The 16,180-nt window shown below is 35.7% G+C and overlaps 1 protein-coding gene across 4 annotated transcripts in view; it reads left to right on the top strand.

Annotated features, from left to right (window-relative positions):
- Positions 1-16,180, top strand: part of WAC (WW domain containing adaptor with coiled-coil) — an 87,787-nt gene that overhangs the window by 49,627 nt on the left and 21,980 nt on the right. For 3 of the 4 annotated variants that reach the window (XM_063669700.1, XM_063669702.1, XM_063669701.1), the window contains 4 exons: positions 640-746; positions 6,986-7,101; positions 7,969-8,081; positions 13,017-13,325. In XM_063669700.1, the coding sequence (XP_063525770.1) occupies positions 640-746; positions 6,986-7,101; positions 7,969-8,081; positions 13,017-13,325 (645 nt within the window). The remainder of the gene's footprint in view (positions 1-639; positions 747-6,985; positions 7,102-7,968; positions 8,082-13,016; positions 13,326-16,180) is intronic. The other variant, XM_063669703.1, reaches the window with a different exon arrangement.

A 16,180-nucleotide genomic window follows, 5' to 3' on the forward strand; every position in this document is an offset into this window, starting at 1 on the left:
GTCACTGACATTATACAGATTTTCATAAAACTTGAGTTACTCTTAAGCAATTTTTAGATAGAGTTGGACCTGTTAGGAAGATTCTTGATGTCATCTTTATCATCTTATAAGTGAGCACCTTCCCTAAGACTCTTTAACTTCTTGAAAAAAGTTGATGCTGTATTATTTGAAAAATTGTCAAGACTGTTAAAAGGCAAATAGGGGAAACTATTAAGAAATTGAAATACAGTTGCAAAAACATACTGATAACAGTGACTTTTAGTTCTGTATCATTTGAGTTCTTGTGCCTTTTTTCTGTGCACATTGTACTTCTATTTTTGTCCAGTAAAACTTTAGGAAAACCCAGAAGTTGCTACAAATGATAAAGATAAGGTTTTGTTTCTCTCAAGAAGGTTCTGTTATATGCTGCTGTGCCAGGGCATATCAGGATAACAACTATGTATAATATTTTAAAGCCACATCTTTAGTAGGTCCACAGATACTTTATATACTATAAAAAGTATGACTGTGTATATTCCTAATGCTTATGTAAGATGTTCGTTTAGAGATATACAGTAATGTCTAGTATGATAGAAAACAGTTTAGATTAAACATGAAATACAGTTTACTTGTAATTCACTTTGTTTTTATTTTTTTAAGGGACCAGTTACTCTCCACAAGAAAATTCACACAACCACAGTGCTCTTCATAGTTCAAATTCACATTCTTCTAATCCAAGCAATAACCCAAGCAAAACTTCAGATGCAGTAAGTATTATAAACATGTCCAGTATTGTTTCTTTGGAATTTATTGCAAAAAAAAAAAAAAAACCCATGGCAAGTCTTGTAAAATCTAATGTCTTTTTTTTTAAATGTTTCAATCACAGTCTTAATGTGTTTATTTGATATTATTATTATTATCCTATTTTAAACCAACGAGCCAGGCTTATTAATGGAACTGAGCGTTGTCAGAAGATAGTATCTTTGGTATTACTTAATTAGGATTCCTGTACAAAGCAATGTTTTTCCGTTGTGATATCTGAGATAAAAAGAACTTCAGGTTGAAACTTCTTTAAAGTGGTCTAAGTTAAGCTTACTTTCTTTCCATAGTGTATAAACTCCTTATAGGATATATTTATTATCTACTGGGTCTTACACACTCTCCCAGACACTAGGGATATACAGTTACCTGTCCACAAGGGTGTGAAACCCAATGAGGGATTTTAAATATTTTCAGAAGTTTAGTTTAATGAAATAACTTATTTATTTTGAATTTTAAGTCATAGGTTTAAATGAAATTTTTAATCCAGCAAAAAATAAGGTTTTAATTCACCAGGCATATGCTAAACTGCATATATATGGAATGTGGCCCATCTTAAAGGAATTCTGGGACCTGTGGTAGAGACAGAAAAGTAAACAGTGCCTATTAAAGTTGTTTTGGGGGGCACTCAACACAGGACTCCCAGCTTGGGTGAGGAAGATAGTAAAGTATAACTAATGCTTCCCAACAGGCTAAAACTTAGGCAGTAAAAGAGCTCTGGACTTCATAGCATACAAAGGAATAGAGCTTGCAACGATATAGAAGTGTAAAATAGTGTAGCACGGTTAGAGAACTGCCAGAATTTTGACAGTGTGGAAAAATGGCAGGAGCTAAAGTTACAGAGGTAAGTGGGAGGCATATCATAAGAAGTTCTATGTCATGCCAAGGAATATTAATTACACATATATAAGGCAGTGGAGAGGTATTGAAGGATATAATCAGTAAAATAACATCATATTTGCAATTTAAAAAATTATCTCGGGTAGCAGTGTAGAAAATACAGGAAAGAACAAACAATGAGAAGGCCGACAAAGGTATAGGTTGAGTCCAGCTGATTTTGCTTTGAGTATTTGAGTGATCATCATGTCTTAATTGACGTTAAAAGACCTTCAGATTTTATTTTTGTTTCTTGTTGAAGCAGTGTGGATAGTACATTTCCATAGAAAATTGAGACATTAGGATAATATTTGGATAAATAGATAGTATTAGTGTCCATTTAGAAAATTATACTATTGGCCAGGCACTTCACTAGTGGCCAGGACGGTGGCTCGCTCTTGTAATCCTAGCACTTGGGAGGCCAAGGCAGGTGGATCACTTGAGGCCAAGATGGTGAAACCCCATCTCTACTAAAGATACAAAAGTTATCCTGGCATGGTGGCAAGCACCTGTAATCCCAGCTACTTGGGAGGCTAAGGCAGGAGAATTACTTGAACCTGGGAGGTGGAAGTTGCAGTGAGCCAAGATCACCCCATTGCATTCCAGCCTGGGTGACAGAGCAAGACTGTCTCAAAAAAGAAAATCATGTTAGTTGTTTTAACACAGAATTTAATATATGGGTTTGGTTAAGCAGATACTGCCAAAAAAACAAAGGAACCCTGAGGTAACACATACAGTAATCACCACTCAAGGCTATTGAACAACAGGATGAATTTGGGGTTTTAGAACCTAATAGCATAGAGGAGGAGCCCCACAGAGCTGGTAGTAATACCTCTGAGGGTATGGTGAAGCTAGTTCTAGTGGTGGGATGGTAGCTGAGAGCTGGTAACAACTGTGGCTGCTCCTTTCTCCTCCCTTTCATTCGTCTAATGCTTCTAAGAGGAAGGAAGCCACCTGGCTAAATAGAGAGTAATTTGCACTGTCCCAGCTCTGGCATCACAGAGTGGACTATCAAAGGGTGGGACTGGGACTGAGAAAAACAGCTCGCTAAGCCTTCACGCGTGCTATCGTCAAACTATTTGTGATGGGTCATTTTCTTTTTCCTTTTTTTTTCTTCAAGTAGGGAAGGGAGGATGAGGCAAAGTGGGGAGAAGGGGGAGCAAATCATTTTCAGCGAGATGTATATTCAGGATTTTAGAATGAATCTGCCTGTTTTCCTGGAAAACAGTCTTACTTTACAAAGTAACACTAACCTAAAGTTCCACTTGTCATTGACAGTTTAGATTTTGGTATTTGTCTACTCTTAGGACAGCAGCAGCCCTTGTGGGCATTGTTTTTTTTTTTATTTTGTGAAACACAAATGCAAACAAAACAAACACCTCATTCAGGGAAGACAAACTTTGATTATTAGGATTTTACAGCAGTGGGTTTAACCCAGTGAAGTCCGAAAAAATAAATAATGGGCATAGATAAGCTTGAATGATTCAAATCATAAGGGTGTCAGGGAACTTAATTATGTGAGTGAAAGTTGAAGACCATTACTAGAATAGATAAAATGTTTTGTGTTTCTGGAATCCGCGTTCTGGTTTCTCTAGATTGCACCTGTAGGTGCGTAAGTAGTGGTCTTTTGCATTATAATGTACCTAGTGGGAATGACACAAACAGCCCTTAGAAACTGTAAATTTAATCTTACCTGAAAAGTTGGCTTTAGAGTTATCTACACAGATATTTGGGTATATGGGTGATTTTTTAAAATCAAGCTAACTATTAAAAGCCAAGTTGAAATTATCTTTTATTTTCATTATCAGATTAAGGCGTTAACATTTAATGTACTTCCCTGCTAAGTCCTGTGATAAACATTTATTGTGGGGTGTTTACTGCAGAGCCTGGCTTACGTAAAGATTAAGAAAAGCTTGGTGAATGCCTCCTTCACAAAAAAAATCATGGGAATGTTGGGCGCAGTGGCTCACAACTATAATCCCAGCACTTTGGAATGCCAAGGCAGGAGGATCATTTGAGGCTTGGAGTTTAAAACCAGCCTGGGCAACATAGTAAGCGCCTGTCTCTACAAAAAAATAAAAATAAAAAAATAAATAGCGAAGTGTGGTGGTGTGTTCCTGTGGTCCCAACCACTTGGAAGGCTGAAGCAAAGGATTGCTTGAGCCTAGAAGGTTGAGGCTGCTGCGTTGAACTATGGTTGCGCCACTGCACCTCCAGCCTGGTCGACAGCAAGACCTTGTCTCAAAAAAAAAATAATAATAAAAGGTAAAATAAAAAAATCATGGTATGACTTGTAGATAATTTTAGATTAGTTGTGCATATTTGATTTTTCAAAGGGGGCTCTGAATTAGTGAAAAAAAAATGTTGCTTATTTTTATTTAAAGACACTGTAATTGAGATTTTCCCTTCTAAATATTCTATGCCAATTTTGATTTGCTGGGATGTGCTTAAGTTCAATCCTGTATGAGTTTGCATTCATATTCCAGCTCCTCTTGTTATCAACTAAGTATCATCTGCATACTTTGGAGCTTTTGAGTCTTGAGCCAGGCGAGGTGCTTCCCACCTGTAGTCCTGGCTACTTAGGAAGACTGAGGAGGGAGGCTCGCTTGAGTCCAGGAGTTGGAAACCAGCCTGGGCAGTATAACAAGACCTCATCTCGGGGAAGAACGGAAAGGAAAGAAAAAGTTTGAGTCTCATCAATATCTACCATATTAAAAATTAAAACCGGGAAATTAACTATTCATTTCATTTAAAATATCAATTGTAAACCCATTATATGGTAACGTATGTAACATCTTTATGAAAAGTAATTTTTAAAAAAATAGACATTGAACATCTTGGTATGTTTGACTTAATAGAAAAAGACACTTAGAATTTCATAACTTCATATCTGCTTCTGCATTCAGTCTTTTATGATACATCCAGTGTTTTGTTGAGCCTCTGGGTAAACTTCACTATATGCTTGTGGTAAAATGAGGAAGAAAAAAATAATCATGTTAGTATTATTATGAAAATAGTTTTGGTCTTGTGAAAGGCTGTTGGGGTTCTCCAAGGTTTCCTGGATAACACTTGGAGAGCTGCTTTAGAGCATATGTTGGCAACCATCCCAGGCCAAATCTAGAAAACTTAAATGTTTGCAGGCCTTTTGTTTAAGTTCTCAATATTAGTTACTCTTTTTGTAAAGTTAAGAAATTTGACACCTGCTATTGCACATCGGCATTGTAAAAATTATCCCATAATTTGAAGGGTTTCTTTTTCCTTAACCCCTTGAGGATGGCAGTGGGGTGGAAAAAATTAAGTTATTGGTTTGTGATTGTATGCTCAGCCCTGGAATTTTGTTAAGTGTAAGGCATCAGCTTGAACTAATCTATAATTTGATAGGCAAAATCAATGTAGTGTGGTAGACCGGTGCTCGGGTTTGTGAACTTTCTGTCCTAGAGGTTGTGCCAGAATGTTAATCACTTAAATAGAATGTTTAGTTCAGCTGACTTTTTTTTTTTTCTTAAAGCACAACTTCTGTGAAAGAAACAGTATGTTTATATATTCAAATGCAAACTCCTTATTTCCTCCAGGATAAGTTGGCATACCATCACTCAGAAGAGCACTGGCCTAGACCATACTGACCTCTGGTGTCCTCTGTCCACTAGTCTCAAATCTCATTCTACCTCTTCTGTTCAGTAATTCCACATAACCACGTGGCAAGCAAACCAAGTCTTCCAGTTAACATCTGTAGAAGGGATCAGCTGCATAATAATGTATGTATAGGGAGGAGTAGGTGGTAGAGAAGAACTTTTTCTGAATTTGGCCCTTTGTGATTGGGTTCCTAAAGCTTGGTTATAGGCTTCTGGAAGCTAGTGGGATTGAGAATTAACTCTCCACTGCTTTTTGAGGTGTGAGGGCACAGGGCTCCTTTGCCACCCTTATTATTTTGGGATGTAAACCTGAGCATATAAATACATGGCAGAGTCTGTGATCTTTTTCCAACTGCCTTCAGAATTATTAGGGGAATTTCCAGAATTGTTGTTAATTTAGTGGAAATAATAGGCATTGGGAAACGAGAGTTTTTTGTCCTTTGATAAACCACTAATTAGTTTTGTGACCTATGGACAACTCATAAGTTCTCTCAGCTTGTTTCCTAGTTGTTAAAATTAAAGCTGGGCCAAGGGTAAGGCAGTGAATAAGACTTCATTTCCTTAAGCTTGAAAATTGTGTCACGATACAGTGAACCCGGAAGGATAGGCTATGATAGTATAGTACATTATTTCATTTTTTTAAGTGGTTTAATCTTTTTAAATATTTTTTGATTTTTCTAAATTGACAATTCTACATATTTATGGGGTACATAGTGATGTTTCGATACATACAGTATATTTTTATAATGTTAAAATGAGTAATTTGCGTGTCTATCATCTCAAACATTTATTTGTGTTGGGAACACTCAAAATCCTCTTTTCTAGCTATTTGACAAAATATTATCAATGTTATTTCAGTAAGCTCCTTTGAAAAAATAATTAAAGAATTCAACCAGGATACTTGAGATTCTGCCAGATTTCCTGGGTGCAATCAGACACTTAACTAATCTTTGTGATATTCGTTTTGTGGAAAATAGACCTTTCAGATCTTTCTAATTTCATTATGATGTTACATTGCCTGTAAAAATACCTGGAAGAGACTGTACCTGAGAATTTTTGAAAGACCATTTTTAGTTACGGGAAAATGAGTGATACTGCCAATCCTGTATATTACATGAGAACAAGATTCTAGTTATGTGTACTTGATCTGTCTTGTCAATTTTGAAGGTGAAACAAACTTAGAGCTTTTAATTAGCTTTCTGTTTATGTTTACATATTTTGGTTCCTTTTTTCACTGAGTAACAGTTAATACAGGCAAGATTGTTCTCTTTTATACCATATGTAATTACTATTGTGCCTTAGAATTTAGAACTGATGATTTCATGCCATCATCTAGTCGAGAGTGCATTCCTCACCCCCATGTTACTGGATTTCAGCAATTAAAATTGTGGTGGGAGATTGTGTCATGCTTTCTAAAATCAAGGTGATGTTAATTTCACAGTTTTCTTTCTGTGCCTAACAATCTAATTTTTATTCTGCTTAATTTTGATATTTTATAAAGTTCTGTTGTCTTTGAAGACTTTCATAAACTAAGGTCTTATACTTACACAGATAATTGCATTTTAGTTCAGAGTACCTGTATCATAAGTGTTTTCCTGTATGTGTGCTTTGATGTTCTTGATATTTCATGTGATTAAATAGTATTAACATTTTCTAATTGTAAAAAATATATTTTTAAGCCTTATGATTCTGCAGATGACTGGTCTGAGCATATTAGCTCTTCTGGGAAAAAGTACTACTACAATTGTCGAACGGAAGTTTCACAATGGGAAAAACCAAAAGAGTGGCTTGAAAGGTAATTAGCTTTTAATCTAATTAAACATTATTTCTCTAGCTTGGTTCTACTGGTTAACATCTTACAGCATTAAACATTCTAATTTAGCTTTTTTATAGTGCTGCCCATCTACACTTTTTAGTTGCAGTGGTTGGTTGCCCCTTCATGTTTTCCATAGTTTGTCTTTACTTTTAAAAACAAAAAACCTGGCCAGGTGCAGTGGCTCATGCCTGTAATCCCAGAACTTTGGGAGGCCAAGACGGGAGGATCACTTGAGCCCAGGAGTTTGAGGCCAGCCCTGGCAACATAGTGAGACCCTGCCTCTACAAAAAGTTAGCTGTGAGTGGTAGCATGCACTTATAGTCCTAGCTACTAAGGAGGCTGAGGTGGGAGGATGGCTTGAGCCTAAGAGGCCAAAGCTGCTGTGAGCCATCATGGTGCCACTGCACTCTAGCCTGAGCAACAGAGCAAGATGCTATCTCCAAAAAAAAAAAAAAATCTAGGATAGATAGGCAGCTGTTCACAAAGGCCTTTTGAATAGTCAGTATAGTTAATAAAATACTCACCTATATTTATGCATCTTTAATTTTGATGGAAATTTTAATAGTTTAATAAGGCCGTAATGTTTCTTTCACATGTAGAATTAAAATTGCTGAGCTTTGGTTAATGGCGTTAGTGGTATAATAATTGGTACGGTTTTGCCTTTAGTGAGACACGTTAGTGTTCTGTTTGCTACGTTCCATCTCCCACACCAGTTAAATTATGACCATGTTCACTCCTTTTGTTTTCTATATACCATTTGTTAGGCATTTGGCCAGAGCTGTTTATTATGGAAACTCATGCCCTTAATGTAATTTTTATGTGTTTATCTTTTTTTTTTTTTTTTAGAGAACAGAGACAAAAAGAAGCAAACAAGATGGCAGTCAACAGCTTCCCAAAAGATAGGGATTACAGAAGAGAGGTGATGCAAGCAACAGCCACTAGTGGGTTTGCCAGTGGAAGTAAGTATTAATTTTTTTTCTTTGAAATATATGTTTGACTTATTCATATTTATTTTTCAAATCTGTATCCATTGCTCTCTACATATGTAAATTAAAATAAATAGAAACATATGGAGATTCTTTTATGTTGGATTTATTATCCCCTACCCTCCACCATTTCGGTCCCTGAAAAGGGAAAAGATACGCGGTCGAGTAGTACAAGTACGTGTTTCCCACTACACAGTATGGCTATAATGGAGTTGAATTGCAAACAGTAAAATTTTGTTTTGGATTGGTTTCCCCTGATCCCCCCAGTCAGGAGCTTCCTCTCCCACCCTACCTGCCTGCCCTTAAGTTGTGTCCTATTAAACTGTACACAAATCTCACCGGGTTTTAGTCTAATAATTGAATCATAGCCACACACAGTGACACCAGAATAGCTACTTTTTTTTTTTATGTTACCAGTGAGTAACTTGTTTATCCTTGTATTTTGAAACTAATTTCACCATGATCATAGATCTATGTAACATCTCTAGTTTGAATTTCCACACAATTTTAAAATGTCTACTAGAAAACTTACACCTTTTTGTTCCAAGGTGCTCTTCATCTATAAATCAAACCGTGGGAATACTTCAGTGTTCTTCTGAGGCCAAATTTTGTGCTAGTGGGACAATTTTGTATAACATACATTTGTTTTGTAATTCCTTCTCCAAATTTGAAGCTTTATTAAAGGTACTCTATTTCCACTGGCTTCCCTTACCTTGAATAAAATTTATTCCCAGTGCTGTGGCTCATGCCTGCTGCAATCCTAGCCCTTTGGGAGGCTGAGGCAGGAGGATGGCTTGAGGCCAAGAGTTTGAGACTGGCCTGTGCAACATGGCAAGACCCAGTGTCCACAGAATTAAAAATTAACCACCCAGCTGTAGTCCCAGCCACTTGGGAGGCTGAGTCAAGAAGATGACGAGCCCTGGAGTTTGGCTATGATCTTGCCACTGCACTCTAGCCTGGCAACAGAGTCAGACTCCGTCTCAAAAAAAAAAAAAAAAAAAAAAATTTAACTGCCACATAGACTTCTTGGTTTCCTTTTGCAATTTTGAGAAGAATTTCAAGATGATGTTTTCTGGGAATTCTTAGACTGCAGTGTTTCAATCCTGCTCCTACAACTGAAACCAAAAAGTTGGGGGTGTGTTTGGTCTTAGAAGAGATTATTGAGTTTTTGATGGGAGAAAATATTTAAGATGAAACAGTAACATACATCTGCAGGATTAAGTGTTAAATATTAAATTTTTAAATCAGTGAAATTGTATATAATTTTTTTAATGGTATAAAGTACTGAAGTTGGCATATTAAAGAACATTGAATTTTGAGATGGAAGGATTAGATTCTAGTCCCATTTCTTTTTACACCTTAATTAACTGACTTTTGTCAAACAATTAAAAATGAGACAGAGGTTTTCCTCTAGACATAAACAAGTTGCACCCAGCTTGTGGGTTTTTTGAACAAATTGCAGGGGAGGGGATGCATAGAAAATGAGTGACAGATGGCTGGGCGCGATGGCTCACACCTGTAATCCCAGCACTTTGGGAGGCCGAGGCAGGCGGATCACAAAGTCAAGAGATCGAGCCCATCCTGGCCAACATGGTGAAACTCTGTCTCTAGTAAAATACAAAAATTAGCTAGGTGTGGTGGCGCATGCCTGTAATCCCAGCCACTCGGGAGGCTGAGGCAGGAGAATCGCTTGAACCCAGGAGGTGGAGGTTGCTGTAAGCTGAGATTGCGCCACTGTACTCCAGCCTGAGCGACAGAGCAAGACTCTGTCTCCAAAAAAAAAAAAAGAAAAAAATAGAAAATGAGTGATAAGTGATAGATAAGTATAAAAATAACTTTTTAACTTGTTTTTCTTCATGATTTCAAAAGTAGGCCATATTTGTAAATAGGTAAAATTTTTAAATTCCATGACCTTGGAACATTTTGGAATATATACTTTTTTCTGTATGCATATAAATGTGTATACAAATTATATATGTATGTATTTGAAAAATGGGATTCTGTGTTGCTGTTTTTTACCTGTTCTTTTATTCAGTAATGTATCAGGAATATGTTTTTATGTCTGTTTATAATTCTGCATTTGTTATATTGATTGCATAGATATACCTTCATTGATAAATAATCCCCTATCAATGAAAACTTGGGAGGTTTTCAGCCTTTTTCTACTATAAACAAGATTATGATTTCATATCTGCCCACTTCTCTGATTACTGCCTTCAGTTAAATTCCTAGATAGGCAAATGATGAGTCATTGTGTTTGTGCTTGTGTTGAAATGTAGTCATGTATCACACTTTTTTTTTAGTTTAGGTAATGTTTGAGAAAGAACCTTAGCTGTGTTGTTGCTTTTTTAAAAAATTGGTCAACTTAGTAATAAAGTGAATAAGCCATTCAAGTGTTTAACTTAGTCTATCCAAAACATATTGGCAGAGTGTTGCCTTGTGTTTCAGTGTATTGGTGTTTGTGTAGAGTATGGCTTAAAGCTTGTTCTTGACTACCAATAAAAGAACTTTAGGGGATGGCAGAGGGGGAAGGATTCAGAAGATTTTTACACGTAAAGAGATAAAGTAGGTTTTAATGAGGTTTTTGTTTTTGTTTTTTTGCAATATATTAAGTGTTTGTAAAGCACTAAAATATTTTAACAAAGGCCAGGCACGGTGGCTCACGCCTGTAATCCCAGCACTTTCGGAGGCTGAGGCGGGTGGATCATCTGAGGTCAAGAGTTTGAGACCAGCCCGGCCAATGTGGCGAAACCCCGTCTCTACTAAAAATACAATAAGCTGGGCGTGGTGGTGCGCACCTGTAATCCCAGCCACTTGGGAGGCTGAGGCAGGCAGAGGTTTCAGTGAGGCGAGATTCATGCCATTGCACTCCAGCCTGGGTGACAGAGTGAGACTCTTTCAAAAAAAATAAAATAAAATATTTTATCAAATGTTAATATTCTCCACAACTTGATACTGAAAATTATATGGATAAAATTTTTAATTTGCTTTTAACTGCTACTAATTTTTATTTTTGCAAACCTGTGCTTTATGTGTTGATGGCTCTATGTTTAGAGAAACCTTACTTAGGGTTTCTCAACAGAAGCACTAATGATACTTTGGGTGAAGTAATTGTTTGTTATGGAAGGCTTTCCTGTTTTGTAGGTTGTTGAGCACCATAACTGGCCTCTCCTCACTAGATGCCAGTAGCATACCTCCCCTCTCTCCAGTCAGGGCAAGCAAAGCACCACCCTCTGGGAGGGTGACAAATAGGCACTGCTTTAACTGTCTTTATCTAGAGTTGTAAGTATAGAAAGCTGTTACAGCTATAGCGTCCCCTGTTCCTGTAATGCTGCTGCCCTTTTTGTTTTTTTAATTCAAAAATGTTAGAAGTAGCATCTTTAATTTTCATTGGAGTACATACGCTTGATACATTTTGACTAGCGATATAGAACTGAAAGGAAGTTTTCTTGGTTGAGGAAATAAAAATTGTATACAGGGTTGGGCATGATATTATTCCTGTTATGTCTGTCTCTAAAGGTTTCTGTCTTAGTAGTATCCTCATTGCAGGTAGAAACTGTAGAATAAAATTTTTTAAATTTTATGTTCATGCAAGTTGATAGCTTACTTACATATTACTATCATACAACAGATGTTTGTATTCTGTTCATTTTTGTAGATTTTTATATTGTATCATTTATAACACTGAATTTTATATAGTAAGTCATTGTCAAAAGACCTTGTGCTTCGATGTGATTGACTTTTTGGGTGGTATTCCGGTACCTTTTGTTGTGGTGTACCATGTAGTGGTTGTGTACTGACAACTTTGAAACTGACTTCTAGTTTGAATGTTCCTCCTTCGTTGTTTTGTCTTGGTCTTTACAATTGGAGGAGCTGTGAATTGGAAAAAACAATACAATAATCAACAGAGAGGGCATCCTTTAGTAAAATAATTGTACATCACATGCTTGGATTTTAGGTCGTTTCTCTCCTTGGAGGTTATTTTAATTCTTTAGTTATTGTTGGGAATATTGTAATTTAGATTGGACACTTTGAACTTCAACATGATAGTTGAAATTTTCGTTCTTTTGTACTGTTTTGTGGAATCATCGTGTTAGAATTTAAATTGATAGATTTTAAACTGTTTTCAGTATTTCTGAGCTTAAAGTATTTTTGTGGCTTTAAATTGAAAGAGGATTTGTTTTTAATACACCTAGTAATAAGTAGATTGTTCTGACTATGCTGCGGGTGTTGGACTTCTATTTTCAGATAGCATTATGCATCATGATTTTATTAACTCTCTGGTATTTGTAACATTAAAAATACTACAGATTGCTTTACTGTGTTCACAGTTCATCATAACTTCAGTCATCTTAAAATGATTTCATTTAAGCCTTCGTATAAACTGCTTTAGAGGCAACTAATTATAGCTAACTTAGTATTCAGAAAGACCAGGCTAATAAAGCCTAATATTCCTTTGCAGTTGAACCACTGTGAATAATTCAGTTATTAAAATCTATAACCCATAGTGTACAAGAACGAAGCATTTACTTTTTCTGCTTTTAAAACATTTTTAAAAATTTTATGAGATGATATTATAACTCCATATGTTGATTTTTTTTTTTTTTAATGTTTTGTTTGAACTACAGTGTGATTCTAAGGAATCCTTAAAAAATGTGTAGCACCCTTGAAATATGAGTATAGGTGAATATTTATAGTTGAGCAAAAACTCCTCCTCTTCCAGTATTGCATATTTACATGCCAGTGGTAAAACTGCAGATACTAACTGGGTTTGCAGTTTTATAAAAGAATATGTAAGTACAAGTATGTTGCTAAATTAGCTGATGTTAAAGGTAGGATTCTAATGTAATCTTTTTTCTTCCCCCTTCTGTCATTCCAACATCTGTTTTTTCGAACTGTGAACTAAAGTGGAAGACAAGCATTCCAGTGATGCCAGTAGTTTGCTCCCACAGAATATTTTGTCTCAAACAAGCAGACACAATGACAGAGACTACAGACTGCCAAGAGCAGAGACTCACAGTAGTTCTACGCCAGTACAGCACCCCATCAAACCAGTGGTTCATCCAACTGCTACCCCAAGCACTGTTCCTTCTAGTCCATTTACGCTACAGTCTGATCACCAGCCAAAGAAATCATTTGATGCTAATGGAGCATCTACTTTATCAAAACTGCCTACACCCACATCTTCTGTCCCTGCACAGAAAACAGAAAGAAAAGGTATGCCATTATTACTAGATGCTGCACGTTGAACTATAGTTTCTAAGTTTCTTCTAAGTTTCTTATATATTACATTATTTCCTTTGGCTCTGAATTATAAATTTTTAAAAAAGTCTTTTAGAATGTTTCTGTATAGAGTTAGGTGTAGAGTTAGCAATATTTAGCTTTTTTCTTTAATTTATAATTATCTAGCCTCAGAACTGTTTCTTGCCTCTGAATTAAGTCAGGTGCTTAATTTATAACAATAATGGTTTAAGTAATTTGTTAAAGTCAAGTAACTGTCTCTTCAATTTTCTGTTTTTGTGATCATTGTCTTGACAGTTTAGTTTATAAATCGTCTCAGTTTTCTATTAATACCTAATATGAATAGAGATATTTTAAAACTAATGTCTGTATAACATTTCATTATTGGTTTCAGTTTGCGATTAGAAAGTTAAATTGTGGACCATAAGATAAGGAGTGTTAATGTCTGAATTGGACCTTAAGTCTGAAGAGTCGAAGTTAAACATTGCAACCTAAATTGCGTTTATCCAACTCAGTGTCAATAATCATAGCATGTTTAAAAAGTTACAGAAAAATTTAAGAACAGCCACTTGGAAGGTGTGACACAACATAAGCAATGTGATGAAATTTGCATAGACCATTCACAATCTGAAACTTGTACTTCATAGTATATTTTAAGAATCAAAGGAAATTAAAATGCAGTAAATAAATTGTCACAGGTAGATCCATTAGCAGACCATTAGTAAGTGTTGATGTGCTTTTAAATGTCCTGTGGGTTTAGGAGAGAGAGGCTTGATACGTTAATTCACATTGATTTAATTTGTTGACAAAAGGGCTCAAATAGTTGGATTTCTTTTGTTTCTGATTTCCTCTCTCCTTGAACTACAGTGTGATTTTAAAGAATCCTAAAAAAAAACTTGTAGCCTCCTTAAAATTTAGATTAATATAGATTAATATTTATAGTTGAGCAGAAACTCAACTATACTTTTTTTTTTAAATTTTCTTATTACATGTTAGATGCATGTAATACATGCATATGTATTATGCATGTTATTTGAATTTTCCTTGTTATTCAACCATATACTTTAGTATATATATCATACAGTACATAATGTGTCAGATTAATGCTTGTTCCAAATGTCAAATTCGGTAAAGATGGTTTGTACCAAAATTCATACATAACATGTCAGATTTACCCTGTGACAGAATTAAATTTGCAAAGAGAAATATTGAGAGATGAAATCTGAATTAATGCTATAGTTAATATATTTTCCATAGGACATTTTGGTTTCTTAAGTTCCTATAATTTTGACAATTTGCTCACAGAAAATTTTACTTTAAAAATCCTTGTCAGTTAAAATTCTGATGGCCCTTTGAAAGTATTTATCCTATGTCACCTTTGTACATTTAACACTTTTTAACTCCTTTTTGAAAATCTTTCTCTGGCTTCTGTGATACTACCCTCCTTCAGTTGCCTGTTTCTGTTCCTTCTTGCTTCTTACATATCAGCATCTCAGCCTTTTTTCCTCTGTTTGGTTCTTTTTCTTTTCTTGTTCACCATATTCCTTGATAGTCATTTTGTTACTGTTATGACTACCAAATCTTTAGTTCTAGTTCAGACTTACATATCTACTTACCTTCTGTAAACTCTTAGTGTTTGTTACATATCCTCATATACAATGTGTCCCTAATTTCTCCCTTTCCCACAATTTATTCTTAGATTCGCAGTAATTGACAGCACTGTTCTCCCTAACTTTGCCTTATTCTTAAACATTCTCACCCATCCACCCATTGACAAATCTTGGGCTCTTTCTCCTAGCCCTCATTGAAATTCAGATTGTCTCTCTCTCTTTTAATTGTAAAAATCTTTTGTGGAGATTTCACTTACTGAAATTCAGGTCATCTCTCTCTGTTTGTTAATTTGTAAAAATCACCATATTGCTCAGACTGGTCTCAAACTTTTGGCCTCAAGCAGTCTTCTGGCCTTGGCCTCCCAACGTGCTGGGATTACAGGTGCGAGCCACCGTACCTGGCCAGGTTCTCTTGAAATAATCTCCCGATTATCTTCTTACCCAGTCTATCCTCTTAACAATGGCATCATTATACCATTTAAATTGAATTGTGTCAGCTCGTTGCTTAGAAAATTCTAGTGGTTTTTTAAACATCCAGATGATAAAGTCCATGCTTAGATTATAGCAAGCACTTGACAGGATGGTTGCAGTCTGTTTTACTAGCTTGGTCTCCACCTGTTGCACTCTTAATTCTCTGTAATTCATCTGTTGCAAACTTGGACATTTCTTAGGACTTGCCGTTATCTTTCCTGTCCTGAGCTTTTGCTAAATAGAACATGTTCTTTCTTTCATTGCTGTCCTGTTGAATCCAATACTCTTTTGTTACAACACTTAAACATTGTAATTTCAGTTTTTTCACTTAGATTATATCCCCTTTAGGGCTCAACATTATGTTTTACTGTATTTTGTACTTTGTTCACTTTCTAACCCTTCCTTCCATGCAGTTTGATGCTAATTGTCTTATGTTCATTTTAGTTTATTCCTTAAAACAACACTGTGAGGGAAGGTAATATCTCTATTTTAGAAATGAAGAACCTAAACATTACCCCAGTTCAAACATATGGTGTTAGAGGCAGCTTCTCCACAACCCTGTTCTTTCCTCAAAACCAAATGTAATGAAAGACATAACATACAGCACATCTATGTCAGTTCGGACGCTCGTAATGTAAAATTTCTGACAGAGTAAATTCGAGTTTAAATTTCACAAAGTGTGTTTGCTAATCACAAGCATGTGCATAATTTATATATAGTATTCTTAAACTTGTAGGAAGAAACTCGATT

This window comes from Pongo pygmaeus, chromosome 8 (genome assembly GCF_028885625.2).
Source record: "Pongo pygmaeus isolate AG05252 chromosome 8, NHGRI_mPonPyg2-v2.0_pri, whole genome shotgun sequence".
In the NCBI taxonomy this organism is placed as follows: Eukaryota; Metazoa; Chordata; class Mammalia; order Primates; family Hominidae; genus Pongo; species Pongo pygmaeus.